The sequence below is a fragment of the Mastigoproctus giganteus genome, chromosome 6 (genome assembly GCF_048544385.1).
Source record: "Mastigoproctus giganteus isolate SK-2022 chromosome 6, ASM4854438v1, whole genome shotgun sequence".
In the NCBI taxonomy this organism is placed as follows: Eukaryota; Metazoa; Arthropoda; class Arachnida; order Uropygi; family Thelyphonidae; genus Mastigoproctus; species Mastigoproctus giganteus.
The window spans coordinates 127,705,544-127,722,320 of record NC_143580.1 but is presented as its reverse complement, the minus strand read 5'-3'; the positions used below and the strand labels follow the sequence as shown (position 1 = coordinate 127,722,320).

General features: G+C 34.8%; 1 protein-coding gene across 1 annotated transcript in view; it reads left to right on the top strand.

Moving 5' to 3' along the window:
* Positions 1-16,777, top strand: part of LOC150084568 (ribosomal RNA processing protein 36 homolog) — a 141,741-nt gene that overhangs the window by 41,437 nt on the left and 83,527 nt on the right. Inside the window, exon 3 of the mRNA XM_090376490.1 lies at positions 11,480-11,540. Within this exon, the coding sequence (XP_090232616.1) occupies positions 11,480-11,540 (61 nt within the window). The remainder of the gene's footprint in view (positions 1-11,479; positions 11,541-16,777) is intronic.

The window sequence follows — 16,777 nt, the reverse complement described above, 5'->3', positions numbered from 1 at the left end:
TAATAAACTTAGTTCTTATATTTTAGCATGCGTATGTAATGTTTAATCTGTCCTGACAATTTTACTTTTCGATAGTTTATATCACTTAGGCCGACCAGGCTAGTCGGGTGGATAAAGTGCCTGCCTGGCAACCCAAAGGTTGCGGGTTCGATTCCCGCCTCGGGCTTGGATCAAAGTACTGCAAAAACCTTGGGAGGTGCATTATGGCCACAGAAGCCTATGTGCCAAAAAAAAAATTTATCACTTAGATATTAGAAATTTTATTTCTTTTTATATATATATCTAGAGAGAGAGAGAGAGAGAGATAAAAAAAAAAAAAAAAAAAATCCTTTTTATTCCACGGACTAGATGATGGAAAAAAACAAGCTAGCCTAACCTATGGAGATTGAATTTTACACCAAAGAGGGTTATCACAAAAAACAAAAAAAATGTTTCCCACGTTCTCTTTGCATACAGGGTACAAATCTGAGATACCTGCCTGAGGCTTATGGATGGAAACTTATAGACATATAGGTATTTGCAAAAATCGGATGCACTCCTGAATAGCTCCTTTTGGTGTGCAAATTACTGAGGCATTAGTATTAGTTGATGGCATATGATGCAAGAAAGCCACTTTATATGGTATCAGAAAAAAAACTTCCCATCTGGTCACTCCAAATGTTTGTCTAGTTCAGCCTTAAATTTATTTAAGCTATCAACTTCCATAACAACAGATGGAAGCCTGTTCCACATATCTATTCTACAACTGTCTTTTCTCAATTTGAATCTGTGTCCCCTCAAGTTCTTAATCTGAGCAAGCGGATGTATCACATCAGTATTGAGCGTGCTCAAACCATTCAAGGCCCTATACTCCTCATTCAGATTACCTCACAGGTGCCTAGTCTCCAGATGTTGCAATTTGCAGAACTTAAGCCTCTCTTGGTAAGAAAAGCCCTTTGTTCCTCTCACCAATCTTTTTGCTCTTCTCTGTACTCATTCTAGCAACTCTACATCCTTCCTAAAATGAGGCCTCAAGACCTGTACGCAGTATTCACGGTGTGGCCTGACCATTACCTTATACAAAGGGATAATCACCCTTGTCTCTGCTAGCAAAATTCCTATATATCATTGACAAAACTCCATGACCTGCTCTGGCAGCCTGCCTGTACTGCTCAGAGAACTTCATATCTGATTGCACAATTACCCCCAGGTCTTTTCATTCTCCACCTCCCTGAGTGTAGTACCATACAGTTGGTATGTTTCTCTTGGGTTACTGCTACCCATATGCAGTACTTTGCATTTGTCAATGTTAAACTTCAGTTTCCACTCCTCAGCCCATTGGGCTAACTTTTCTAGATCCTGTTGCAGTAGCATACTGTCTTTACTGTCATTAACAACCCTGCCAACCTTTGTAACATCTGCAAACTTGGACATTAAACTTGATATACCTTCATCGATATCATTCATAAATACACAAAACAACAATGGGCCCAGAACCGAATGCTGGGGGACTACACTAATAACATTAGTCCACGTCTTTCCTCAATTTGAATCTATGCCCCTTCTGAACCATCCCTTTATCCATTACAGCAACTTGCCCTTAATAGCACACCACTCCAGTTAGTACAGCAGTCTTCCATGTGCAATGGTATCAAAAGCTTTCCTGAAATCCAAGTATATATGATATCAAAATTATTTTTTGCATCCAAACATTCCTCAAACAGTTTAGGATGTGCATAGTCTGCATCTTCTAAATCTTGTACTATCACCACCTGTTCATCTGCGAAAAGTAAATTGTGAATATAGATGTTCTTATTGATTGGCAATTCCATTTTATTGCATTTTTTTGACCAGGATCTTAGGCAGATGTTGATATAAATTTTGAAAAGTATTGGTGATATGCAACAGCTTTGTAATAAGCCTTTTGAAGTGTGGAATTCAGGTGACAGAGCTGATCCCACTTTAATTCTACATTTATTATTCCTGTATATTGTCTTAATAATGATAATCAATTGTCCACCAATATTTGCCTCTTTCAGTGCTTCCCATAACAATTTTCTTGGAATACTGTCATGCCTTTTCAAGGATCTCTCGTACTGTTGAGATATGGTCTATATATGACCTCCCGGCTGAAGAATCACTTTGTTCTTCTGAGACCTCGATTCGGGCTTCTAAATGTTTACTGATCCATTTTCCAAGAATCTTTAACAGCTGGTTCAGGATGCATATTCCTCTGTATGAACAGCTTTCCCAATTGCCCTTCTTATAAATTGAATTAATATATCCTGTTGTCATTTCTTTCAGTATTTCTTCTCCTCTCAGTATACCATTTAACAGTTTTTGTATCAAAACTGCCACTCCTCTTCCTCCATATTTCAGAAGTTCCATATAAACTCCTCCAGAACCAGGTGATTTGCCATTCCTTCCCTCCTTTAGTAAGAGTTCTACTTCCGTAACAGAAACTTTTAAGTCCAAGTCTTCCACACTAAAATCCTTCACCACCTTGAACTCTTCCCGGTCTTCTTTTAAAAGTCCTTCATAGTACTTCATCCAATCTTTCAAAGGTATTAATTGCAAACCAGCGTTGTTTATTCTGTTTTCTCAAGCCTTTAAAGACCTTGCACGATTCCGCTGATCGCTTGAAACCCAATTTGCCATTAATAGTCACACACTTCCTTTCCCATTCATTTTTTGCTTCTACTCCCAACTGATTGGCTATTTTCTTCTTTTCAACATAAATATTCCTTTGCGCATCATTCCCTTTCACTCAGCCATTTCTGATATTCAAGTTTCTTTTCCTCTACAGCAGCTCTTACTTTCTCTGTAATCCAGGCCTTTTCTAGTCCTTGGCTCTTCTTTTTACCTAGGATTTCATGAGCTATTTTTTTTTTACAGTATTTTTTAAATATTCATAAATTTCTTCAGCATTACCTTCTATCTCTTGTTAATTGCAGCATCCAATCTCCAGGCGAGTTGTTTTTAAATCTGTCTCCCTGAAGTAGTTCAACATTAAACTGATCCATTTGTAGCATTTCTCCTTCCCTGTGTAGTTGGTTGTCCACTCGTTATTTTCTTAATCCAGTTCCACCTCAGTGTTGTTTTAACAAGAAAATGGTCAGATCCACATTTGCCTCCTCTGTAAACTCTGACATCTTTCAATACATATGTCCCCAAATGTTTTGAAATAATGTAATCTATAACTGATCTAATTTGTCTTGTCTCCTGCAACCAAGTATATTTATGGATATCCTTGTTTTGGAAAAATGTGTTGTTTATTCTCAAATCAAACTGTTCACAAAGATTGAATAGTCTATTTCCATTGTCGCTCCTCTCTTTCTCTCTGAATCTTCCAATAACTTTGCTATTTTGCTCAATTTCTACTCTTGCATTGAAATCCCCCATTAAAAATATCTTTGTTCTTAGGGATTTTTCTATTAGTTCTTTCAGATCCTCCCAAAATTCATCCTTCAAGGTATCAGCAGTGTCATTAGTCGGGGCATATATTCCCAAAATACATATTTCTCTCCCATACATTGTCAAATCCAATGAGATCATTCTTTCATTAATAAATTGCCAGTTTTTGATGTTATGTCTCAATTTCTTTTTAACTGCAATAGAAGCTCTTGCTCTTTCACTCTTATCGACTCCACTCCAAAAATGATAGTATTCTCTCATTATTTCCTCTCCACGTCTCGTTTTCTTTGTCTCTACCACAATGATGTCTAAATTAAATTTTTGCAGTTCATCTGGAAGAAAGTTTGTTTTAGTTTGAAAGACCTTGAATATTCTAGCATCCCTAAATAATTGTCATTTTCTGTTTGTCAAATCATTTCCGAAAGTGCAGTCAATTTTCATCCACTTGTGGGTTGTTGTTTAGCATTGTGTATTTTTTACACTGAATGAGGAACTAGCCTGTCCAGTTTGAGAGGCCCTACAAGTAGCTAAGCTACTTGCAAGTGACCAACCCAAAAGTTCCAGTCAATATGTGGAAAGTTAAAATCCCTAATTATAGGACATTCTGATTTACTGGCCTGCTCTATTTCTGTGTACAGTTGTTGTTATACTCATCAGAGTCATTAGACCTATAACACACTCCTCTTATTTTTGTTTTCCCAGTGCTTATGTCACACTAAACTGATTCCACATTGCACTGGCCACCCATGTTAACTGGATGTGCTGCCTTAGATTTTATGCACTTTAACTAAGAATATAATCCCTCCTCCTCACCTTTCCTCTCTATCCTTTCTGTGCACATTGTATTCCCATATTCAAATTCTGCATCCCTTATAGTTTGATTTCTTTGATTATATCTGAGTGACACCAAGTTTCTGATATCCATGTCTGCATTTGATGTCTTGACCAGCACTTCAAATACATAAAATATATTAACTATGTTCCTAACATTGGCATACGTACGTGTGTGTGTGTGTGTGTGTGTGTGTGTGTGTGTGTGTGTGTGTGTGTGTGTGTGTGTGTGTGTGTGTGTGTGTGTGTGTGTGTGTGTGTGTGTGTGTGTGTGTGCACCTGCTCTTTCTATTAGTTACCGTATTTACTTGTTCCTTGATGACTCGCAGCAGTCATTGAAATCCCTGGTACTTTGCTTTCCAGGCTGCTGCTTGCTTCCTATAGAAGCAGTGCAAGACTCACTTTCACCTCTGCCTGCAGCTATTGTTAATCTATTAGTTTGTATATTCCCCATAGCAGTTTTTCATCCCACCTAACACTGCCTCAATAGCATTGGCAAATATTCTTGTGCCCTTTCTATTTAATTGTATCCCATCCCTGTAGAGGCAGTCTCTCCTATTAACAAGCACAGATCGTGCTGAGAAAACTTCTAGTCCCGAGCCTTGAATAATCTCTCTAGGGCCGAATTGATTGACAAGATTCCCAATCATATACTCTCCCCTATCATGTCTGGGCAGAATTGCAGACACTTTCAATTTTAACCATAACACACAACTTTTTTTTTTAACATTGCTCTGTACTTGTTAAGTAAGTCCGCAGTTTGCCTACTTATGACATTGAGAATAAGAGATCTGTGGACTTAGTTAACAAGTACAGGCCAATATCACCTTTAGTGCCCTTAAAAGATTATCTGCTCTACAACATCATCAGCTTTTGCCCTGTGAGATATACCCTGGTCCTATTCCACCTATCTGTTTTGCACAGTATATTTCCCATTTCTCCGACAACAACTAGCTCCTCTGGTATCAGTGCATTCTGGGAGCTGCTGCTACATTGCCTGATGCTGAAGTGCAGGCTCCAGCATTAAGGTGGGGGAAGGCCATCAAGCATTTCAGCTTGATGCCCCCCAATTTAAATCCTTTGAGAGCATCCACCCTGTTCAAACTCTCATAAAGACCCATAAGAGTGCTGAGTTGATGCCTAATATCCTCTTTAGAATACTCTTTACATCGAACACACAAAAGACATTCCCCTTGGCAATATCTTGTCCCATTCCACAGCACTCCCACTACTTTGAATCCTTTGCGTTGCTGCACTGGTCTGATCCACGATTTCCATTGAGATTTAGTTTAATTAAGAGTGCTACACTTACCTAATATACTTAAATGCAATAATAACACTATGCATCAGTTATGTAGCAGAAATACTCTAAAGCATTTAGGGCATAAGCCTCAAGCTATGGGAGAGTCTAGACTGGTGTTTCCCAACATGGGTCCCATGCCCCACATGGGGGAAATTTGATTGTTCAGAGGGGCAATTCAAAAATTGCTCGTCTAGAGTTTAAAACAACCGCCTACTATGATTTAACTTGTACAAAAGAAGAATTGTTGGTATCTCAATTTGAAATAAGCATTCGTTAAACGTTGCTCTTTCTATAGAGCCGCACTTGAAAGTTTGGAGTAATATCAACTACAGTTTGCTTGGAGAGTATTGCTTACTATGCCTAGTGAAGGAATAGTACGTACTGTATTGGACGATTTCTTATGGCATGTGCAAGCAAAGTGGTTGTCTACTGTAGCCTACCACAAACTCCGCATGTTATATGAAATAGGTAATTCCTTTCATACAAATGCTCGTTTGGGCGTCATGACTGTACATTTGGATAGGTTTGGCGATCTCAGATTAAAATAAAAAATTACTTTGTCTGTGCACAGAATTATTATTAGTGAAGAACCGTGATACACGATGATATGTATTTGTCGTATATGTATATTTCTGTGGTCTCAGTAAATAAGTCAAAAAACTCGAATTTGCAGGAGAGGAAAAATAAACTTCACACTCTCATATAAACATGCATATATTCAAATATACAAATATTTATTACTCACGCTAAAACTACAATAACGAAGATATCTGCATGTCACATAATAGTAAATAATAAATACTTTATTATAGTGCACTTATCTCATTTTTGACAAATTAGACTTATCTGCTTGTTCAGAGACCACAGATTTTTTAGCCCGAATTCAGTAATTTGTGTGATTTATTCATTCAAAAAGCATATTAATAATTAATTTTGATATATTAAAATAAAATTAAATTAACTTCAATGCATAGTTAATTTTAATTTTTGATTTATCTTATATTTATTTCTTTCAGTTGCACAATAAAATGAGTAGTGCAAGTAAAAAAAAAAGTTCGTCAGTATTCAGAGAATACTTAAAATTTGGTTTCATACCCGCTGTCCACGATCAAAGTCACCTTTTTGTCTTTTATGCCAACAATGCTTGACCAACGAATCAATGAAGCGAGGTCGTCTTGAGGCGCATTTGAAGGCAAGACATAATGCTCATGTAAATTCAGATTTAAATTACTTTCAAACTTTAAAGAAGAATTTTGAAAAAAGAGCAACATTAAAGTCTCTGTTTATTGCTCATACTGCAACTGTCAATCGTACTCTTGAGGCTAGTTATGAAATTTCTTTACTTATTGCTAAATCTGGGAAAAATCATACTATAGGAGAGAATTTAATCAAACCATCAATATCAGCATTTCTTAAAACAGTTCTGGAAAAAGATGACAAAGATGTGAAAGCTATGCCACTCAATAACAATACTGTTAGCAGAAGAATAGATGAAATGAGTGAAGATATTTAAATACAACTTGTTGGAAAGATGAAAACAAGAAAATTCTCAGTGCAAATAGATGAATCAACTTTGAGAGACAGTGAAGCTGTACTGATAACTTATGTATGATATATTGATAAAGGTAATTTTGCTGTAGAAATGTTATTCTGTAAATCATTAGAGAGCACCACTACCTCCAAAGATATATATATATATATATATAATAAGCTAAAAAATTACTTAGATGACAATAATATACCAATGAAAAATATAACATCTTGTGCTGCAGATGGTGCTCCTAATATGATGGGCAAGAAAAATGGCTGCTTAAAATTGATGAAAGATGAGAATCCAGAAATGCTTCTTGTGCATTGTTATTCATAGGGAAAACTTGGTAGCTAAAAATATTTCGCCTGTTCTTAATGAAGTACTAAAATCAGTTATAAAGTGTGTCAGTGCTATTAAAGCTAATGCCAAATGTGAGCGTCTCTTCAAGCTTTTTTGTAAAGAACAAATTGCAGACCATGAGACCATTTTACTTTACACTGAAGTAAGGTGGCTCTCGAAAGGGAACTGCTTGAAAAGATTTATGGAACTATTTGATACTATTAGTGACTTTTTAAATGACAAACCTGAAATGAAGCATCCGTTAATGGTCAATGGTAAAGCAGTTGTGAGTTATTTAGCCGATATCTTTGAAAAACTAAATACAGTAAACCCCCGCTATTCGCGGGGGTTACGTTCCTGAGAAATGCCGCAAATACCGAAACCACGAATACTGAGTTATGGCTCCCATAGTAATAAAGGGGGGTCCGTTCCAAAGTATGAAATATATAAGAAAAACTAGTCTAAAATTTTGTCTACGTATATATTATATGTACCTTCATAATATGAATATGTACATAGTGAAATGCAAGCATATGGCATCGAAATGAAAATAAGAAACAATTTAATATTAAATGTAATATTTATTAGAAATTTCAAACAAATCTTTCAAACCAGCGACTTTGCTTGCTATCAAAAAAAAAAAAACATCCCGCCAGTGCTATCACTAGTTTCGCTAAAGTGTTGATAAAGGAGTTTTGCCTTTTCACGAATGATGAGTGAACTTAATGGAATTTTATTTTGAGTTCAGTCTTCTATCCACAGATTTAAAGCCTTTTCCATTTTTTCTAATTTAACATCACGAGTTACAGAGCAAATTTTTGAAACAATTAGCGCGTTTTCGCGGACACTACAGCGGATTTTTTCTTCCGATTTTTGTACCGTTGACCCATTGATTTTATAATGTTTTGCCACTGAAGAGACACTTTCACCATTAGAAATTTTGTCTAATAACTCAATTTTATTCGCTAATGTCATCACCTTCTTTGATATTTTCACATTTCTCTTTTTATTCGTAGCCATATTTTTGTACGGGTTAGAAAGAACTTGTCCACAATAAAGGCACTTTCTTCCGTTAACACACTCGAAAAAGTCTGTTTTACACTGCAAAATGGTAGATTTATCATTTTTGTAAGCATATCAATTTATAAATTGATAAATTTATTCAATTTATAAGCACATAAATTAAAAGCAAACGACGAAACCGAGAAGACCAATATTAGTGGATTCTATGGTCCCTCACTCACCCATAGCCACCCTTGAATATGTGTTTGCCATTACAGGAATGCAAAAAGGGATGATCTGTGTGATTTCTTGACATAAATACATTTCAAATATTGCATCCTTTCCATCAAAAAGTCGGATTTTCAGGTAGTAGTACTCTTATTTTATGTTTGAATTATGTACATCTAATATACATACATCTAGATATATAAGAAGAAATGTGCATGAAATTTAAGATGTTAACACAATTTTATGAATCTGAAAATTGAAGTAACAAATAATCTCATATTTTGTTAATGGTTTTTTTTACTCTCCTGCTTGAATTGATAAGTTTAGTTTTGTCAAAAATAAAAGGTATAAAAAAACATATTTAATACTAAGTATTGTGATCCATTAGTAAAGGACCAAACATGTACTACAGTCAGAATTTAAAAAAAAATAAAAATAGTTTGGCCACATGCCAAACTATTTTTAATTTGTTTTGCAAACAATTTTCCAACTGCTTTCATCGTGATTTGTGGTGTGATCACTGCTGCATTAATCTTGAATGGAAAACTATGAAACTTAGACTGCTTTACTAGTAATGTTGATGAGTTGTAGGATGCATTACTTATTATTTTGACTAAATCTCTGTATCTACCTTGAAAAGTGACCTTCCATTTATTTATTACTATAAGTTTTACAAAAATACATAACATTAAAAAAATTTAATTTTTAAAAAACTGATCTCTAATGTGAAATAAGGGATAACATCTGAAATTTTAAAATACGAAACTTCAGAATAATCCTATTAAATATGGACACAGAAATTAACATTTAATTTAGCATTATTTTTATTAATTCACAGAAAATTATTTAATACTGAATTATGATAATATTTCCTTTTAACATTAAATATTTGACCGACAGTGTTTAAAACATAATGGCATTCAGAAATAATAGTATAAAATGCAGATACAGGTGACCCCCACTTATGCTGATAATTCATTCTGGAAAAACAGGGCCAAGCTAGCGCCATATTCCCATAATGTAACATATGTATTTGTGAGTCGTAGTCTATACCACTGCGACCCACAAATAATAAATGGTAGTGAAAAGACTCCAAATGTCAGTCAAAATATTTAATATTAAAAATCTGTACGTATAAAATATTCTCCGTTACATATGTATATAATTATATGGTAACTACATGGACGGCCTCCATAGCCGAGTGGGCAGGAGCGGAAGTGCAGTAGCACACGCTCTTTGAGTAGACAGGGATTCAAGCCCCTGACTGCTGAATACGGTCAATCTGCCAACCCGCACTGGACCAGCGTGGTAGATTATGGTCCATTTCCCTCAACATGAATTGTTGAGGCTTCCATCCTGCAGTGGGTTGATAATGGCTGCACTTTACTTTTTTTTACATTATGTATCAAAATTAAACTTAAAATGGCAATTAAAATCATAAATCTATTAATCTGATAGCCCTGGGCTGTCGAGTTTTCGTATCTTTGGTCAATTTTGGATTGTACTTTGGCCCTCTTCCTAGTAAACTAAAAGGGGTTTTACTTTAAAATCCCCTGCAGCGTTACCACTCAACAATCAAGTCAACCGACCCTTTGCCACTTTGAAGTCTGGCATGTTTTTTTCCTTCTTTTGATATGAAACTTCTTTTAGGTAACATAGATGAAACAGGACATTTCCAAAAACGTCCTGTTTCATCTATGTTAAAACTTCTTAGGAAGAATAACACCTCTCTTCAATAATTTTAAGTTCTTTTTTGAAAGTTTTGGCTCCTTCTTGATCTCCACTTACGGCTTCTCCCTGAAATTTAAATCTATTGAACCAGCCCTTACTAGTTTTAAATGGTTCCACTTTTTTTTTTCCTTTTAAGGTGAGCTTTCTTCAGATCATCATATAGGCTAATTGCTTTTTATTTAATAATATTTAACTTAATGAAATTGTGCGTTGGATAAAATTATTTAGAAGTCTCTCCATTTCAATTATTAATAGCCATCCTAGCCATAACCAATTTAGTTGCTTGCAGTGGAACAGCTGTCTTCCCCGCTGCTAAAATTAATTCTTTATTTTTTATAATTGTTCTTGCAGTTGAATCTGCCAATCCTAAATATCAATTCACTTCAAAACGTATAATTTAATTTTCAAATTTAGTCTTTTTCTTACCTTAGTAGGCTTTGTTCCGCCTCCAGACATTGTTGCTTTTTAATTCTTATCTGCCATTATTTATTTCCGAAAATGTGACTGTGTTGCATTAATTATTATACAATTTTCGAGTAAACTGTCCATTACCTAACACTGTACTGAGTGATAACTAGACTTCGGATAAATGCATATAATGCAAATATTACAAGCAATATACTTGATCATTTTTTAAAATGTTGATCTCGAAACTATGTAACAAGCCACCGTACTGCAATTAAATTAGCATGGAAGACAATTTTGCAAGTCGGCATGGGAAACTTTTTAATATTGTTTTGCTATTCATTTTCAAGTTATCGACTACATCAGGTGAAACGTTTTTGTTAAACATGCCAAAAATTTAATCTATATGCTGGTAAAATAGCATTATAGTGAGTTGTGACAGAGTGAGATGTGGGTTATAATATAAGAACAGCATTATAGCGAAACAGTGTAGAGTGAACCACGTTATAACGAGGGCCTGCTGTACCTTCATAAATATATAGGTGTCTGCATATTACATTATTATCAGGTCAAAGGCATTTTATGTTCAGAGTAGGTATTACTTTATAATAATTATTATAATAATTTCATTTAAATAAATGTCATAAAATATATTATTACACTCAGAAATTGAATAGTAAGAAATATTTTGTATACTTTTAAATTATAAATTGTAGATCTATCCTGTGTATCATTTGAGGAGTTGCAGGAACTGCAAGAAAGGATTGGAACAAAAAAGTAAGTTTTGGTATATTTAAAGATGTTACTTAAATGCAAAATACAGTAGTCATATTTCTTCTTCCTATAATTATTTGGTTATTTCCACCAAAAGGTATTAAAAAATATTGATTTGTAATTTTAGTAGTTTAAAATTGCAATATACAATATTTCTTAATCCTACTAATAGGATCAGGTATTGATTCATGTAAACCCCCCCCCCGACATCTCCACTACTTTCCAGGTGTATAAGATGCATATCTTATACACCTGGAAAGTAGTGGAGATGTGGGGGGGGGGTTACAAGGTTTTCTTGTATTCAGTAATGCAACTGAACTGCATGTTCCATGAGTCAATGACTGCATTTGCCACTCTTGGGACATTCGTTTGGGTTGTGTTCAAAACCTAGAGCAAAAAAGGCAAACATTTGATTATATACTAAGGATAGAAGCATAGTAAATAAATTTGAATTAATTGGTTAGACATCAAGTGCTGACAGAGTGAGAATAAAAATCACAGTATCACTCTTATGTGAATTTGGATACAGTGAGTACAGCATGTACAGAAAGGACAGACATGACTCTTGCAGGGAGGTTGTGTTTATAACAAGCTTCTAGGATTACACCCAGCTTACACAAGTTGTCAATATGATATTGAGTCAGTCTGGTGTGACATGAGCATTGGAAAAACATTGTGATGGGTATAGAAAACAATGCTGGAAGATAGAGCAGACCACCAAATCAATGTCTTATGGGAGGGGTTTAATTTTTTAGATACCACTTAGAGCTCAGCAGTTGATCACTCAAACAGCAGCAGCAGCAGTGGAACATTTCAGTATTTGCTGGATTACAGCTTTTTATATGTACAGGTTAGAGTTGCTACAAGAAAAAGCAACATTCTTAATCCGATTACCAGCTGAATTTCATCATATACTAAGAATCTTCAAGTGAAGGAACCACTGGGTGGCACTGATCTTGGTGTTTACTGATGTCAGATTTATTCAAAGTGAAAAGGGAAGAATTTTAAAAATGTTTAAAACCATTGTAATATCCTTTTTTGAAAAGGATATTGCAATGGTTTCAAGCATTTTTTTTTAAATTCTTTTCAGTGTGATCAACTGATGTTTCAACATAAAAATATCAAATGAGAAGTAAACCTAGAACCTAATCTTTTTATACTAACAATTAGAGATATATTGTTCAACGTTTAGACCAAATTGATTGTTAGCTGAGATGATAAGTTTAGGAGCAGAGAAGGAAAATGCATCGGATGATTATAAATTGTCAGGGATACAGAATCATACAGTTGGGTATAAATTAGCCTGTGATCAGGTTACTCTGGGGTGTGGGGGTTCGGATGCTAAGTCAGATTGCAGTTTTTGGCTGAGGGTGCAAAGAAGAATAGCAAGGAATTCTTTATTTGTGTTAATTCTAGAAAGAAAGTAATGAACTGATATAATTTTCTGGTAACCCTGAATAAATAGTTTGAATCTGCATTCACAAGTGAAGAAGGTTTAGATTTGGAGATACCAGAAGTCTGTCTAATACTGACTGGCAGTTAAATTACTTTATAACTGAAAGAGAGCTCGAAGAGATTGTTGCAGCTAAACAGTTTAATTGTTTCAAATTAAGTTATATTAAATGTAACAGCAAAATAGGTAATCAAACTCTTAGCTATAATAATGAAAGCATCCTTGAATTCAGGGGAGGTCCCTATAGATTGGTAATGTGCAAGTGTCTACCTCATTTACAAAAGTAGTTCAAAGGGCAAAGAGAGTAATCTATGTCATTTTGACTTTTGTGTCGGGTAAATTATAGAGGCCATATTTAAAGGATACAAGATTACCTAGATGGGGATGAGGCTAAGTCAGTCTTGTGGATTTGTTCGGAGGATGTTACAGTTACATTATCAATCATTTTATTTTTGCAGCATGTGGGTTACAGGTTACTTGCCTCTGTTTTTGAAGTTTACAAATATTCTGTTGCCTATACTGTAATGTTATATTGTCAAGGTATATATGTTATTTTTTCTTAACTTATGGAAGAGTAATTCTGATTTTTTTTTCTTTTTTTTTTTTTTTTTTTTTTTTCTGAGTAATTTATTATAGCCTTACATTAGATAATTTTAGCATAATGATTTTGACCTGTTTGCTTGCAAATGGTCTTCAACATTTTATTCACACAGTGTGCATGCAGTGCAAATTTATAGAAATTTTCTTCATTTAACTAGGCCGACCGGGCTAGCCGGGTGGGTAAAGTGCCTGCCTGGCAACCCAAAGGTCGCAGGTTCGAATCTCGCCTCGGGCTTGGATCAAAGTACTGCAAAAACCTTGGGAGGTGCATTATGGCTACAGAAGCCGATGCGCCAACAACTACCAAAAAAAAAAAAAAAAAAAAATCATTTAGCTAGTGTTGCAACTGTTTTTGTTCTTACAGTGTGCAAAAAGCAGTTTTCAGATTTACTGACTTCCTGACTACTGGCTCTGTTTACAACAGTGTACAATATGAAACCTACTTTAAGTGACCCTCTCTTAAGCACTACCTTCTTTTAACCCTCTTTACCAGACACATTGGCAGTAAAAGTCCACCAAGGTGACTTTAAATTTGTAAAAATATCTGTTGAAGTGACATCAAGTGTATATTTTAATATACATTCATTATTGATTTGACTTTGATCTGTATGATTAATTCTTTTGTTATAGAAGTTTGGCCATAAAAATTAATAAAAGAAAAAATTTTATTAGTCTTCATGAGATGGCAATTCTTGCATAATTATCAAGCACCCTGTAGCAAGAATTTTAGAATTAATGGCATCTATAGCAACCAGTGAAAGATGAGTGCTAGGATAAACTTTTATCTGAAGCAAACAAATGTAAATACTCACTAGCATCAGTGGTTGCTGTGTCTGCAGTAAGTGACCTGTCACCTTAGCACTTGGTTTTTTGATTTTTGTTTCTTTCAAGTTTTGCTTATGTGTAAATCATGTCAGGGGAATTTTATTTTAAAAAGGTAATTTAAAATATACATTTTCAATACAAAAAATGGATTTTTCAGAGTTGTTTATAATATATTGACAATTTTTAACTGTTTCAGTGCTTTATTCCAAGCATAATAATGTTGGAAAATGTCCGCCATTGCACTTGCTAATGCTACCTTTAACACATTCAGTAATGGGTTAACAGTTTTATCGGTCCCTTGATGAATCCCTCTTATGAACACCCACAATTAAACATTAACCTGTCTAATGTGAACAGCAAGCAGTGCATACGGTCCTCCCAAAGTTGCTAATTTCACCTGTGTTAAGCAAGTTTGTGTTTCCAGAAATCCATAAGTTTTTTTTTTTTTTTTTTTAATCTTTGTATTTTTAAATATCTGTTTAGTTGACTAGCTATTTTCACATTTCCATACTGGTTGACTAAATATAGTAAATTAGGGTTTCTTTTTTCATTAACAGATAATGATGTGATAATACAAAAAAAAAAAAAATTAATATAAAATAGCAATACTGTATGCACTGAGAATAAGTTTTGAAACTGAGTTTCTTATAGCAAAAACATGCTGCTTCCAATTGAGGTATATTTTTTACATAAAACCCAATTTATAGCACAGTGCTATTACAGTAACTGGCAATCCCTTGTTGCCAGTTACTGTAACCTTAGCACAGACATTGCTGTAAAAGAGTGATGGCATATGATTTTCCCGTTAAGTTTTGGTTTTGATCTGTTTCATAAAGAATCTGACTGTAATTACAATTCATTTACCACTTGCCTTATTTTACTGTGCAGTGTTACTTTTAACTTTAAAAGAAAGAATAGATGTAATTGAATTAAAAAGTAAAGGTGTGACTGTGTGGTAAAAATATTGTGCTAATATTTGGCGACAGCTACAATCAAATTAAAAAAAAAAAAATGAAATATGAAGCCTTCAAAGGACACTGCCTAAAGATTATATAAAAGTTTACTGAGAATAGAAAAGAAAATACAGATCAACGGATAATGAAGAAGATTACATAATTTGTTTAGGGCAGTAGTCTCAGGTTACGAAGAAGTTAACTAACATATAACCATCAGGCATTTCTCATGGTTATACTTCATAACTGGGTTGTCATCATTGCAACACCAGGGTACCTGCTCACCCACTGATGAAGAGCCAATAAGCTCTGAAATGGTGCTGTTTGGGTGGAGAGATTTGCCGAGAATAAGTAACAGTAGTCTTCTCTATTAGAGAAATGTTACTTATTCAAGGTAGTGCAATACCATGGCAACTCATTTTGAAGGCATTCACATTACGAGATATACTTAAATGATGCCAATTTTGTAACTACTTAGTAGTTAGCTATGTATAAACATGATGATATAGCACAAACCTGTACGTTAGTGATGAAGAAGTTAATTGTGCTACAAATTTAATGTTCATTGTTGTTTAAGAATCATACCTGTAACTGAATCATGCCACTGATTCAGTTACAGGTATGAATCATGCCATTAATCCAAGAAAATTTGATGAAGACTTAATTAGAAGCTTCAAATGCATGCCATTTTAAAAATGGTTTCAGCCATTTTTTTTTTTAAATTGACGTTTTTGGTTGTGAAAGTGGCCAAGTTATGAAGATTTGAAGAATCAGATATGAAGTTTTCTGAGCAGTGCAGACAGGCTGCAAGAGTAGCTCATGGTGTCTTGTCAATGATATACAGGAATTTTGCTAGCACGAATAAGGGGATGATTCTCCCCTTGTATGACGCAATTGTCAGGTCACACCATGAGTACTGTATATAGTTGCTTGAGTGTGTACAGAGAAGGGCAACAAGATTGGTGAGGGAAACTGAGGAGTTCTCTATTACCAAGAGAGGCTTAAGTTCTACAAATTGCAGCTTCTGGAGACTAGGCACCTGCAGGTGATCTAATTGAACAAGCTCGGTGCTAATGGGATTCTACCTCTTGCTCAGATTACTCACCTGAGGGGACATAAATTCAAATTGAGAAAAGACAATTGTAGAATAGATATGTAGAAATTCACCTTTAGCCGTTGATAGTTGGAACTAACTTCCATCTGTTATAGTGGAGGTCAACAACTTAAATAAGTTCAAGGCAGAACTAGACAAAAATTTGGAGTGAATGGATGGGTGAAATCGGATGGGTTTTTTTTTTTCCTTTTTTGACTGATGCTGTATTAGGGCATATGAGGCAAGAAAGCAAGCTTATGCAGCATCAGCCAAAAAAAAAAAAAACCTGCCCATTTCACCACTCCATTCATACCAA